This window comes from Echiichthys vipera (assembly GCF_963691815.1).
Source record: "Echiichthys vipera genome assembly, chromosome: 4".
Lineage (NCBI taxonomy): Eukaryota > Metazoa > Chordata > Actinopteri > Perciformes > Trachinidae > Echiichthys > Echiichthys vipera.
In genome coordinates this window covers 28,206,557-28,220,638 of record NC_139829.1, presented here as the reverse complement: position 1 = coordinate 28,220,638, position 14,082 = coordinate 28,206,557, and the positions used below count along the sequence as shown (strand labels likewise).

At 39.0% G+C, this 14,082-nt stretch overlaps 1 protein-coding gene across 1 annotated transcript in view; it reads right to left on the bottom strand.

The window, feature by feature from the left end:
* Positions 1 to 598: 598 nt before the first annotated feature.
* LOC310946358 (leucine-rich repeat transmembrane neuronal protein 4-like) overlaps positions 599 to 14,082 on the bottom strand; it is a gene marked incomplete at both ends in the record, with an annotated part of 48,900 nt that continues 35,416 nt past the window's right edge. Inside the window, 3 exon segments of the mRNA XM_083912800.1 lie at positions 599 to 702; positions 705 to 773; positions 776 to 950. Coding sequence (XP_083768926.1) covers positions 599 to 702; positions 705 to 773; positions 776 to 950 — 348 coding nt within the window.

Sequence of the window (14,082 nt, the reverse complement as noted above, 5' to 3'; positions counted from 1 at the left end):
CATCCCAAATCATTACGGAAATCAAAAGTCACCATTTAAATGATACTTACCGCCGGCATGATGTGTAGGCTGTACATTTTTAACTGACAATACCTGTCTGTTATTTTCTGACTTTTTTCTCTCGTCCTGGGTAATTTATTCTGGGCGGCTAATTTCTCGAGATGAGAAATGCCACAGGGACGTGCAAGAAAGACCTCTGACTGACAGTGTGATCAGAAAAAGCAGCAGACAACCTTTTAGCTTGGCTGATCTTTCATTTGTTCTGCTTCTCCATTGCTCATCATGCTTTTCCCCTGCTCTGTTAATAGCCTTTTGCATGTGATTACTTTACCTGACGCAGAAGAGTACCCAGATGAGGAGCAGTCGAGGAAATATGTTTAATAAGATTAACAAATCATTAAATTATTAACCCTAATGCTCCTCAAGAGCCAGAGCAGAACGTGGAAAGTCATGGTGCTTTTCAGCCTCCTTTGCTAATTGAGGACATTGAGGGTCAGGTAGGTCAGCAGCTCACTAATCAATACTGCTGCACCCCCTTATTTCCACTGAGAAAGATTTTCATTTTCATTACCCTGGGTCCAGAATGCTCTGCAGTAGATTAATTGTCTCCTTTGCTTCTTAACCAGTCCCAGTTCCCTCCCACACAGCCTTGTGTTTCATTTGAGTGGTCCACCGATTCTGTGCAGCACACATACAGTAGTTTGGACACAGAGCCTCACGGTGTGCATAGCTCACTGGTGGAGGGAGTGGGTCTGGGGGCAAGGCAGCACAGGCTCAGGGGGGAGGGGGGCCATTACGCTTGGGTGGTACTTGGCTGGAGTCGGACCTCCCGGCGCCTGATCTGGGGGCTCCATGCCCACGTTGAGATGCAGCGACAGGTGGGCATGGCAGTAATCCAGAACCGACTGCTCATACCTGTACAACGTCAGAGCACTCAGCTGCCGCGGTATCTACAAAGAGACAGAAAGCAGGAAAGGGAAAGGAGAGAAAAAGAGATCCATGCGTAAGTCTTCCAAATCAACCAAAACAGCTTCCATTTCAACATTTCTATCCACTCTCAGAATATTTTGGAATTGGTTTAATTTACTTCATGCAGTCGTGGCACGGCACTGTCATTAATGCAGCCTTGGCCGCTGATACAGTGCACGCCCCAAGACCTGAAATCTGTGGTGCTCAAACACCCCCTTTCAGCTGGAGTGATTTATATGCAAGATGAAAGCCTTAAGCAAGAGTGCACACATATTTTTTGCCCTCTTTAAAATGAAGTCAAGGCTCCATTTAGAAGAGAGTGCTTATTACATTACAAGCACTTTACTGATTCAAAGACCTCTCTTAGTTTTACGTTATTGTGGTCTGAAAAATGTCAATTAAAAAGAATAAAGCTGCATCACAGCCTGCGTCAATTAATGCATTCACACAAAATATAATGCACTCATGCATCTTGATATACACAAAGCAACATCATGCAGTATGTCAGATAATGCAGAAGATGTGCAGCACTTGAATACATTATGGCCAAATTCACCTCCACATAATACGCTACCATTTGGAATCACTTGTAATATTAGAACTATATTATAGTGTTGAGTGCTAACCCTTCTATTGTTAAGATTTAAAGGGGATATATTGTGTTCATTTTCAGGTTCATACTTGTATTTTGGGTTTCTACTTGAACAGGTTAACAGGCTTTAATTTAAAAACACATTATTTAACACATGACATTTTTTCCCACAGACCAGGTAGCAATGTGTGGTACAGGGCCGTACGGAGACCTTTTGAGGGGTAGGGGCTCTGACCTCTTCCCTGTACAGGCTCTGACAACAGATGATGATGGATAGTACGATGGGATTCAGCCAAAGCGTTCTGAAATTCACAGTTCAGTGCGGAAGGGAGACTGCCGTTGTTTATAATTATTCAGCTCAATCAGATTCTTTAAAGCAGGGGTTTACACTAAGATTTCAAAAGCACGTGCCCATAGGGCAAATACAGGTCTTATTCACTGCATACTTTGCACAGGAAGGATGTCAGCATATCTGTATTTTCAGAAGCTGAGATCTCTGCACATTCACAAATGAGTGTGTTTACATGGACATGAATATCCAGTTTATGAGGCTTATGATCATATTCAGGATATGGTGTTTACATGAGCACAAAGAACTCAGGTCATTCATATTCCCCATGCATGTGATGAATACCATTGTTTGCAGAAGTGCTGTTTACAGAAACTATGAAAATATGAAACACTACATTTACTAAAACTTAACAACCTAACTGCTAATTTCTTCTCTGCTCCGACTATCACCAGCTACAGCTATCTGTTCATCCGCCATCTCTCTTCACCTGCACATGCACACAGACTAGCCTCCCCGGCCTTCTGAGCTATTCCTGAAATGAGCTACGTAACTTCCTCCGCACCGCTGCCAGCCTGCGTCACTAACTAATGTATTGGAAACATTTCATTATTCTTCTCATACAGTCTGTCTGATTTTTACCTTCATTTACCCTCTGTTTGAAACTCTCCTGTCTCTTTAAGAGCCCCTCCTGAGAAAGTTCAGTTTGCTCTGATTGGTTAGCATTTCCGAGTCTTCCACTTCTGCGCCTTCTTTGTCTCTGCACTCATTGCAGCTGAGAATGACTGTTCTGACAGCACTGTAGCCACTTATTCAAATGTTTTGGCTATGATCACAGTGCTCCTCAAAGGTTCGAGTAAAAGAAAAAGAGACCAGACGCCAAGTGATCGCTCCAGATTGCAGGCCATTCGTAGCCACTGTATAGCTGTGACATAACAACCTTGTTTAAAGTCACAGTTTCTGAATGTAATCTGTGTGCATTTCTCTGTGGATTGAGAGTTTTGAGACTTTCACAGTATTGATATAGCACCTCAACCTGCTTTATAATAGAAAAAAGACAATCTTACTTTTTACAATATCAGGACCTGAAGAAAAGCTTTGCTAAAGCAACACAACTGTTCTGTGCACTAAATCTGCACACATTTAAGATTCACGTTTAATTTCCCGATGGTTAGTGATTTCTTCAAGTTCTATGAATAAGATTCCTTTGTCTCCTTCTGCACTTTCAATTTTCAGTTTGAACCATTGTACAACATTTTGTTCTCCATGCACAAAACAAACCATTCATACGAAATAACATCTCTTTGTAGTGAACGCTTTCTACAACCTAAAAAGTATGAAAGACCATCAAAAGTACAGATAGTCCCATCAGCCATCTCACTGTACTGAATCCAGCCTTTGTGGCAGGTAATTCAAAACTTTTGGACGGCAGTGTATTCTTCACTTTCTTTGTCTTTTTCATAGCAATGAATTATTCCCTTTTTCAAACACTGCATATTAACAACCTCAATGTGCAGCATTATCCGTGAACACAGGCTACTATTACAAAAAGATATAATTTGTACCAATTCTACAAGCTGCAGTACTGTGGCGGCTTAAGAAAGTCACTGTATTATGAGTTGTCTTTTGTAAAATCGGTTGGATTATTTGATTGAATCACAAGAGGGTTTACGTCAAGCTGATTTGAGGCAGAACTTGCTTTTAGATTTAGTTAGGTCAAGGTTCACCACACCGTCACCATACAGAATCTCAAATCACAGCCTTAGAAAAGGTTGTTTTCCTTTTCCGCAAAAATGATCTGACTGCAAAGCTCCGCAAAAATGATCTGACTCTGCAAAGCTCCCCACTTTCAGGAAGATTAGCTGAAAATACTATGAAAATACTACTTGTCTATTTCAACAGCTGAACTTTGGACTCTACTTCAGAGGCCTTAAAAAATAAATTCATGAACAACAATGCTCTGAATGCAGAGTGAGCTAAGCAGGGATCGGGGGTGGTCTGAATATAGGAGTTCTCCGTACACATCGTCGAGGAGAAAGGCTACATTGTGGTTTTGTGTTCTCCAGTTATTGAAATAGAAAGAGTCAAACATGTAAGTGAAGTCAATATAAATTTTGTCGGTTGGCTGGTTGAACCAATAGACCTCTCTCTCTCTGCGTAACAGAAGTACTTGGCAGAGCATATGCAACCTTTGTCTCTTCAACATTTCGTGCCTCCTCTGTTTAACTTCCACTTTGCCAGTTCATCCAGGCTGAAATCCAAAAGCGCTATAAAATAAACTAAGCAGCAGTTACTGAGACAATGAGAACCTTTTTTTGGCCTTTCCTCTAAAGATCTGTCAATACATAAATAAATACACCTTTTTCAAAAGATAAAGTGCTATTATTCTATAAGTCTCCGCACAGGATGTCTCCAGACAGAATGAAAAGACTCAAATTAGAAGGCTTATGACCTCTTAAACAGTCATGAGGAATCATATAGCCTTTGGTGGGGACTAAAATAGCATTTTGTTCATTTTTTTGGGTTTGTTTTGACGGATTTGTGTCATTAATAATAGTCAAAAGAAAAAGGGAAATAGTTAAAAACTGAAATTCGATGCTTTGAGAGTTATTTATGCTGTGTGTCAAACAAACAATAGCTCCTAGTTTTTTATCATTATCTTTAGTCCGCGGCAAACGCAGCCACATCAATTTATTGTCTCTGTTTGTAACTTGCTCTTTGGAATTGGACCTTGTTAGACTCAAAGACATGAAAGCTACGTTATGTATGCGACAAACATTAACCATAACTTTTTCCAATGACACGGCAGAGGGTTCAAATTGTGCCAATTTCAAACTATTTTTCCTGCTTGCCCAGGAGGTACAGTATAGTGTGCTGCAACACGTATGGCAATGCCTCATCTTGGACCTTGTGCTGTAACATTGTGACATCTCTAAGCAAGAAGTAAATGTACTGAAAACTCATTTACATAACAGCATGTATGCAAATGTTTTAGTCTGTCTAAGTTAGATTTGTTTGCTACCGCTCAAAAACTGCATGGAGAGATACACACAGGCAAATAAACACATACTATCCCCCCCAGCAAGTTTCTTAAAAAAACAACAAAAAACAACCACGCTGTATCATGACCCTTTTCTGTCTGTTATTGCCTCCTCTCACACTTTAGTCGCTGCCTTTTCCAGCACTTAGCTTGAACTGTCACCTACTGTAGCTTACATAAAGTGCACTCTTACTCTGCAGTTCACCGAGTTGTCACATTCTTTGGAGCTTCTTACCGTGAAATAAAGTATAATTTTTAGATCATGGCATCTGTAATTTTTTATTATGGTTCTCTGCAGTATTTTTTCACTGACAGCTGAGGGTGGTACTGTATATCTGCAGCTTTTCTCTCTTAGAGATGTGAGGTAGAGCCGAAACAGAAAGCCCTGGCGTGCTGCAGATCAGCCCTCTAAAGCCACACTTCAGAAATCGGCCTACGATGCAATTCATTATATTAATTCATATCAGTCTTCTACTGACACTGCAGAGAGACAGAAACATCACCTGTGCTAAAACAACACAGTGCTCTGTAATAATAATGAAATATAAGGGGTCATCCCTATGTTCCCTGGGTCCGATGTTCCCCGGTCGCATAAGCCTCTGCCTTTGTGGATTTAAATTTGGGAAAAGCCTTTTTTTAAAAAAAGGGTCCTATGTTCCCCAGTCACATACAAAGCGGGGAACATAGGACCCGGGGAACTTAGGTACGCTCACAAATATAATCCAGGGTGTCCAGTTTGAATAAGAACTGTGAGCTCACCAGAAGCTAAAACACTGCACAGTGGATTTGTAATACACTAACACAGGGTTTTAAAAGGTTATTATGGTGGCAATTACTTTTTTTTCCTACATTTTAGACGCAGAAATATGATTTTCATGTTACAAAGTAATCCCATCTGATTGACTGCTGCAGTGTTTTTGACAGACACCATCTAGAAGCTCTGTGAGGCTGTTTAATGCACAGCGGTTCTTTGAGTGAAATGCTGACACTAGCATGCTAACATGCTCACAGTGACAGTGCTTACCTTCTGATGTTTAGCAGGTGTAACATTTACTACGTGTCCCCTCGTAGCTTAGCATGTTAGCATGCTAACATTTGCTAACTTGCAGTAAATATAATCCACAGCTGTGGCTGATGGGAGCGTCATCAGTTCTAAACTCTGTCTTCTTTTAGTTTTGAACATGTGGTCAACGTTGTGCACTGAAACAAAACTACTTAGAACAAGATTATGGTTTATGGATTAAATTAAGTACATTTGTCGCCTAATTTAAGTTACCTTCCTACTTTGCTAGTTAAGTATGTGACGTGGGTTAAGAAGCGTGGATTACATAAACATGTCAACAGTGACTTTTGGTTTCACTTGTGACATGAAAGCGCTGTGTTAGTTTGAGCCACCCATCAGCTCCGACCTCCTCCTATGCAAAGTAATGCAGACTTTGATTACAGTAGAAACATACTTGCAGTACGTCAAAGACACTTTCCTTGAAATTTATTTGAAAATGCAAAGTCAGAGTATCATCAGAGTGATAACAATGGGGAACATGAATGTTTGTACCAAATTTAATGGCCATACATCCAATGGTGTGGTGAGACATTTCCCCCAAAACCATAAATGTGGGCTTGAAGCAAAGTCACCTGGAATCCATCCATGAATATCTTTATCAAAATTGCTCTCAATACATTAAATAGTTGTTGAGATATTTCCGTTAGGACCAAAGTGATAAATCAACAGATCAACAAATCAACAAAATAATTAGGAGGACTGAAGCAGCACAGATGCAGATGATAATGTGCCTGTTTGTATATTTGGGGTAGTAGGTTGGTCTAGTTATGAGAGAAGCTGTCTGCTAATCAAAAGGTCACATTTTTAAAATTTTGACATCATCCTAATGTCTTTTTAAATATCTGACCAATTATTACATCCTCAACAGTTCTTCTAAATCAGTATCGGTCTCTCTGGACAAGAGCGTCCACTAATTGCTAAAATACAAACTGTCAAAACAAAGCCAATTAACTTAATGCCAGCTCTCCTCATAAGTGTGATGAAGTCCCAGTGCAGTTGAGAGCCGTTCAATTGGAACTAATGTTGCTTTATATTTTGACAGTACATCCTACAGGTCAAGAAAACATTATATTGCATCTTAAACACGGTTAATTCACCCTGAGCAGATGCAGCCTTTCCCCCAATTCCCCATGAGTGAGACGAAGTTTGAATATCTGTATTTCTGAGGCGGTAAACTAAAACGGGCTCAGTTTCATGTCTTAGCATAGAAGAAAAGAATAAAAGCCTTTTTGGCTAACTGAGCTGAGTGAGCATTCAGGTTTAATCAAGAATATTGAGGAAACGTTGGCTGTTACGGTCGGAGCTCTAAGAGAGGTGCGTCATTGGCTAACATAACTTGGACAGCCGCCAACAGAGCTGCTTAGGGCTGAACTGTTGGAATTTGCCTGAGGCATGATTATCATCTTTTCTCAACTTTAATGGCTAATGAAGTCTTTTCCAATCCAGTTTTGTGCAACACACAGTGGATAAGTATAAAGTGCATTCAAATCTCTTGATTATAATAGCTGTCTAAGAATAGCCTTGTTTCCTCTTGACAAGTGTAAGTCGTTATTCAGTGAGTCACTGGCTACTGGCCAAGGTAATAAAGCGGGCATCTGGCATCAGCCCGGCCGTGTCCTCACTTTGTGTTAACTGTTTGAATAAAATAACTAAGCTGTTAACCCTGAAGTGAATTTAAAGAAAACAGAATACACTGAGTATCCCGTACCAGTGCTACCTGTGAAAACAACATCTCTATGGGGCTTTATTCTGTGTACATATTGCTTGATACATACAGGTCGATACATCCCACTTCAAATTCATGATACACTTCTTTGTTGCATCTTCTGCTCAGCTAGAATGACTCATTGTTTATCACTGGAAACCTCTAGAGTTTAACGTGTTAGGAAATGATCTTCTCAGTCAGTGTGGGAATTGTTTCAGGCTTCAAGTCGTAACAGCTATTTGTAAACAAAGGGGCAGTTTTGTTTTTTTCATTTCAGTTTTAGGGTAGTGATAAAAAAATGATGAAGAATGTAATTGTTGGACGAATCAAAAATTCTAAAAAATAGAAATGACAAACACATAGAACATGGTTGGGTATTTGGGAACTTGGGGGAAAAATAACCTGCAGTAGGCCTGGTGCAGAGACAGAAATCACCGGAGACGTGAAAGTGTGGTTTTCATACAGTTTTGAGCCTGGGCAAAACATAAGCGCTGAAATCCTCACCCCAGGCTGTATGACATATGATTCACTACCAGTTCTACTGCCCAAGACTGCAGTGTGGGGTTGAAACCTTTCTGTGTAGCACACACCAAGTCACAGTGTAATGTTAACACTGTCTCACTTTCCTAAAAACGTGCAATAGATCTGACTACACAGAGGTCAACGCGGAAATTTTAAAATATTTAGAAGGATTTTGACATTTTAGAAAATATGCTTATTGGCTTTCATGCCAAAAGTTAGATGAGAAGATAGATACCACTCTCATGTCTATGGTAAATATATAGTTGAGTATGAAGCTATGGTGCTGCTGGCAAGCTATTTAGCTTCGTATCTAACACAGAGACTGCAAACGCTGGTTTTTGTACAAATTAAAAAACGTGTTAATTTTTTAGCATTGGAGATGCTCGTAGGCAGATCTGGTAACACTTTGTTTAAAGGGGATAAGGGCATGAGACATGATACTGTCATTAAACGCCCATCATGAACATGAAGGAGTCTTTATGAGTGTTTATGACTGTTGTCATTTAGTAAAGTGTCATTCAGTAAACCATGACACTTTGAATTCAAAGGTGACGTTTGAGATGTCTGTGTTTGACAACTTGACATCAACCTAGACAACAATAACGTACCAAAAATATGTCACAACAGGCATAATTGTCAACTACAGCATTCAGCTTCATCTGTCAACATTACCCTAAGATGTCATATGTGCTTGGTATTGGCGTTGACTGTCATGAGACCAGATTGCATCATGAATATTTTCCTTGACCTCGAGCAAAGAGGTAGAATTTGGACTTGTCGTAAAGATGCCTTAAAGTTTTATTACGCTGTCAAATGCTTTTATAACGGTGTCATGAATAATTCCTTTGACCTCATTTTCCATTCATTGTAACTGTACAGGGGGGAGATTTTTATATGAGGCACCTGCTCAAATGTTAAACGCTTACTGTTAATATTAATATCAGCACAATATATGGTACATGTATTTTGGAATTAAAAAGCAGCATTTTTTAATTTAACCAATTAAGTATCCAGTATTATAAACACACATGTGGCATTTGTAACAAATCAAACTGTTGGAAAATTGGTTAAAAATTCAGAGAGACTTGATTTTTAAGAGGATAGACCTCGACTCCTAATGTCCCAAAATGGCGGACGCGTTGATGTTTCGCTCCAATGAACAGCAGCGGCCGGTGTTTCATCTACGTATATGACTGTACGGTACTTAGCTGCTGTTAGCTAGTTTGCTGGGTTAGCCAAACCCGTTAAGAAAACCACTTTGGTATTATATTCCTTTACGTCAAACTGGCCTCTGTCGATCTTGTAGAGAGTGTTTGGTCACCAGTCATTAACATAAACAGTCATAAACATTCATAAAAACACCTACATGTTCAAGACATGTGTCATGTCACTCTTATGCACACCCGTTCAAATAAAGTGTAACTAAAGTGAAGGCTAGCTCCAGTTTCCTGTCTTTAAAAATGAGCTAAACTGAGATAGCTGGCTGCTAGCTTCATATTTGAGGAGCTCTTTTCCAAAACGCTATAAATCCATTATAATAGTTTTCAGGAAAATTAATTTTTTTACCTAGACCCACACATTTAGTTAATATTCAATTTATCTTGTCAAAATGGTTTATTGGCTCAGTCTGAACATGTTGAACGGACAGACGGCACAAAAAACTCTCCCGCTTCAGAGCGCCGCCATGTTGGATCGCATAGAACGCTCACTGAATTCTGATTGGTCGACAGGACGTATCGCATTTAGGCTAAAAATAGGTTTGGCGCTTGTCGCGGTTTGGAAAGGAACCGCATCTTGAGACCATTTTAAACAAGGAAATATAGCGATTTGGCATGAAACACTGATGAAGCAGTGAAAAGGTTCTGTATACAGCAAAGTGGCATGACACACTCGCCTTTTTTAAATTTGGCTTTTATCTCGTTTTGGAAAAGAGCTCTTAATTTACTCTATAGACATGAGAGTTGTATCAATCTTGTCTCCTAACTCTCAGCAAAAGTGAATAAGATCAATACCCAAAAGGTAAAACTGTCCTTTAAAAGAAAAGAAATAGAAGAGGAGGCTTGACTCTGTGCAATTAATACCAGAAACCTCCACTACATATTTGGCTAATTCTGTGTTTTACAACAAAAGCCACAGATCTTCAATAAAGCGCTGCCTCACTCTGAAGCACTTTGCGGCACATGCAGAAGAGGACAATGGTGACAACTCTTGTGACACAACACCCTGCAATTAATCTTAATTCCAAAGCTATTAGTTTTGGATTGCTAATAAAAACATTCACATAGGTGGTCCCCCTTTGCACCGCTCTGAATGTAGGTCAAGTTGCAGCTAAATGATTCCCAATTAGGTGATAGGCAGCTGCACCATGCCAGCATGCCTCAGACTGGCACAGGAGGCATGAGCTCTCATTGGCATATTAACAGCATCCTCCGCCCGAGCTGTGCTGCTGCTCTCTGTCAGCTGGATAATTCACTCAGTGGTCAACGCCGGGGCGAGAGAGCACAGACACGCCTCTATTATCATCGCTGTCTATTAGGCGACACACACATGGATGCTGTATGGCATGCTAATGGCCACAAGACCCTCTTCGCTGATTGTTACTTAGCATGAATACATTAAAAAGTGATTTCAAAGTGAATGACAAAGAAATTAAGCCGATTATAAATAAACTTAATTAAACGGGGCATATTTACTGTTGGTGGAATATACAGATCAGATATTGCGTATTGTACATGTTCGTTACTATGGAAGATAAAAATGTGCATATAAAAGCCAGGATGAATTGCAAAATTAAACATGATATTAAATCAATCTTACAATAAATATGTCTGTAGTATTTGATGTAAGACCATTATCATCCTCCCTGTAAGGTGTCAGCAGTCAGTAGAGAGAAAACAGACACCCCTCTGAACCGATACAGAAAGCTTTATTGTAAGACTGCATTAGTTAGAACTCCAGAAAGATCATCTTTTGCTGACTTTAATACTCACCATGTAATTACATTTCTATTTGGAAAGTGCTTTGCATTTGTCAAAATAACCATAATCCTTCAGATGTGGGGATTTATCTTCTTCTAATGCTGCTCATCCCATTTTCTGCTCATCAACGTTGGCAACAGATGCTGAGCTTTACTGTTACTTACTGGATGTACAATTTATGAGTCACTACTAGTCTTTCCTGAGGTATAGATATATAAGTAACCTTAATATGGATACCGAGAAATGTAGATGTATGGACGATTCCCTGCTGTTAGAAACGATGTGTGCTTCAATGATTCTGCCTCGCTGACTGTTATCTCTCTCTTTACACTCCCACACACATTGCGCACATAAACATACAGTATGTCCTGATGTTGCTGATCAAACCAGTCATTAAATGCTTAAAAAAATGACAAAATATGTTACTATGTTATCCTTTCATATATATTTTAAGCCTCCTAGTTATGGAACAAACTCACACTAAACACTGCTTTCATTCTGTAAAACGCATTGAAATGGGGGCTTAATATTGCTGTCCTTGATACAATTCAATAATACATACGACAAGAGAGAATAATCCACAATATAAGGCTTTTCATTCAGACAGAAACCTAAAGTAATCCAATTTGATAGAAGCCAGATGTTCTACTGACATGTACACATTGTACAAGATGCAATTTAAACACTTAGTTGTATTTTTATGTATACTACAAGCTGGTATTTCATGTCGGTTCTGGTTGCATGAGCAGACAGTATCTGCTTTACTGGGAAAATATAATAATGTGTTTTTACGGCCATTGATCCAATTCAATCTAATCCAGCTTTCTTTATAAAGCACTTTAAAATGACACACAGTTGACCAAAGTGCGTTGATTGTCCAAGAAATATCTTTGACCAGGGGCTATTGCACAAAACCTAGATTAGGGATTAAGGCAGGATCCTAACCTGACTTACTTATCCATGACTAACCTGACTTAGCCTGCTCCAGACCAGGCTAACAGCACCAGGCTAACTGGATTAATCCTGCTGCTTTATCACTCTGATCACAAATCAAATGTGTTTCTACTATAACTAACTAACTATTCCATGATTACATTTTTATGAGCCTGTATGAAAGAACCCGGGGATACATTGTCAGTTAAATAGTCTTTTATTATTTTTATTTAAACAGAACCATTTAGGCCGCCTCATTAGAATCACTCATGTTTCTTCATATTGCTGTCAGAAGTTTGATAGAAAACGATTAAATATAGGCTATAGAATATACTTTATTGTTGGGAAGTTTATAAATGACCGATAAAGTTGCAATGAGGCTTCAATGAAGTGAGTCTTTCACAATGTCATGTCATGTTTCTGAATGACTTGCTTAACGTATGTATACATACATACATAGGCATTTACCTCTATATATACTGTAGATATATATATGGTATATATATATATACACACATATATATATGCAGTGGTGGAAAGTAAATAAGTACATTTACTCAAATACTTAACTTAAGTATAATTTTGAAGTTATTGTGCTTTACTTGAGTAATTCCATTTTATGCTACTTTATACTTTTTACTGCACAACATTTATTTGGTAACTTCAATACAAAATATTATCAACAAATTAAAAAACATATATTGTTTTAGATTAAGCTACACAGCAGTATATAAAGTAAATAAAATTAGCCCACCTTTATCAGCTGCAACATTAAAGTGATATTTACATTAATCTATCAATAATTATAATCTGGTAATATAATATTCTGAAATGGATCATTATGCATAATGAGTACTTTTTGATGGTAATTATTTTTGTACTTATGTATATATATATATATACATCCTGGCTTGGCATGCGTGCAACAAATTGAGCCCTAAGGATCAGACTCGATCAGGGCTGGCTTATTCATTCATCATTGATTTCTAAATCCTACTTTCTTTTGTACAATAGCCCCCAGTTCTCTTCCAAAGTAAATAGTTAAAGAATACTGAAAGGCGCTGTGCTCAATATTGATGAAGAGGAGTAATGGCCTAATGGACAGAGAATGACGTCACTTTTCCTCTGTGTGTGTTGTAATTTGATTTTCTCTAGTGTTTGTTGTGATTGATGGTCCGGTCACACGTGCATGTTAATGCATGTGGCCAAGAAAAAAACGCTTTATCTTACATATTGGGTGAGAGCTGTGTGGAGGCATTCCTAGCCAACATTTTTTCAATGTTTCGAGTAAAGCACCTTTAAAGTTGCTAAAATTAGCATTTCCTTGACTGTCTGACACTGTGCACACAGATAAGAGGCTACTTCCTGTGCAGAGTGTGTGGCCCTGGAAATGACATAATGCAACTTTTGTACAACTTCCTGTGTCCACTATGTGGTGCCTGAGAACACAAACTAATTAAACATCATGTTGCTGTGTATCATTTGTAGACCACACCATGTGAATTTCATACATATGGGATGATCTTTGTCGCAAAGAGCAGACCTCCTATTGACACGGCAGCTATGACTATGACTAAGAATGGGCATGTAGATCTCCACAGACCTGGGCTCTTATCCAGCATGTACAATTTGGGCAGATTGGACAATGTAAAGTGAAGTAACAACAGCTTCCTGTTTCATAGCTAGGCATGGTATGGACGTGTTTCAAAAAGTTCCACACCTGTGCCCAAAAGTATGAAAAGTGGCGTGTTGTCACATGATCTACGGCATTATTGTTCGAGGTATCGCCTATTCCTTCGCAATTTTGCGTCACATTAGTTGGAGGGTTGTACCATCCAGATATGAAATTAACCCAGTAAACCTTCTAGGCTCCAAAATGATGACAGCTATGTCCAAATAAATGATAATGTTGCTCTGTATCAGCTTCATGTAATAATAAGCGACTCTTTGCTAACAAGTTAACCACATCGATCTTATAGTTTTGGTCTTAT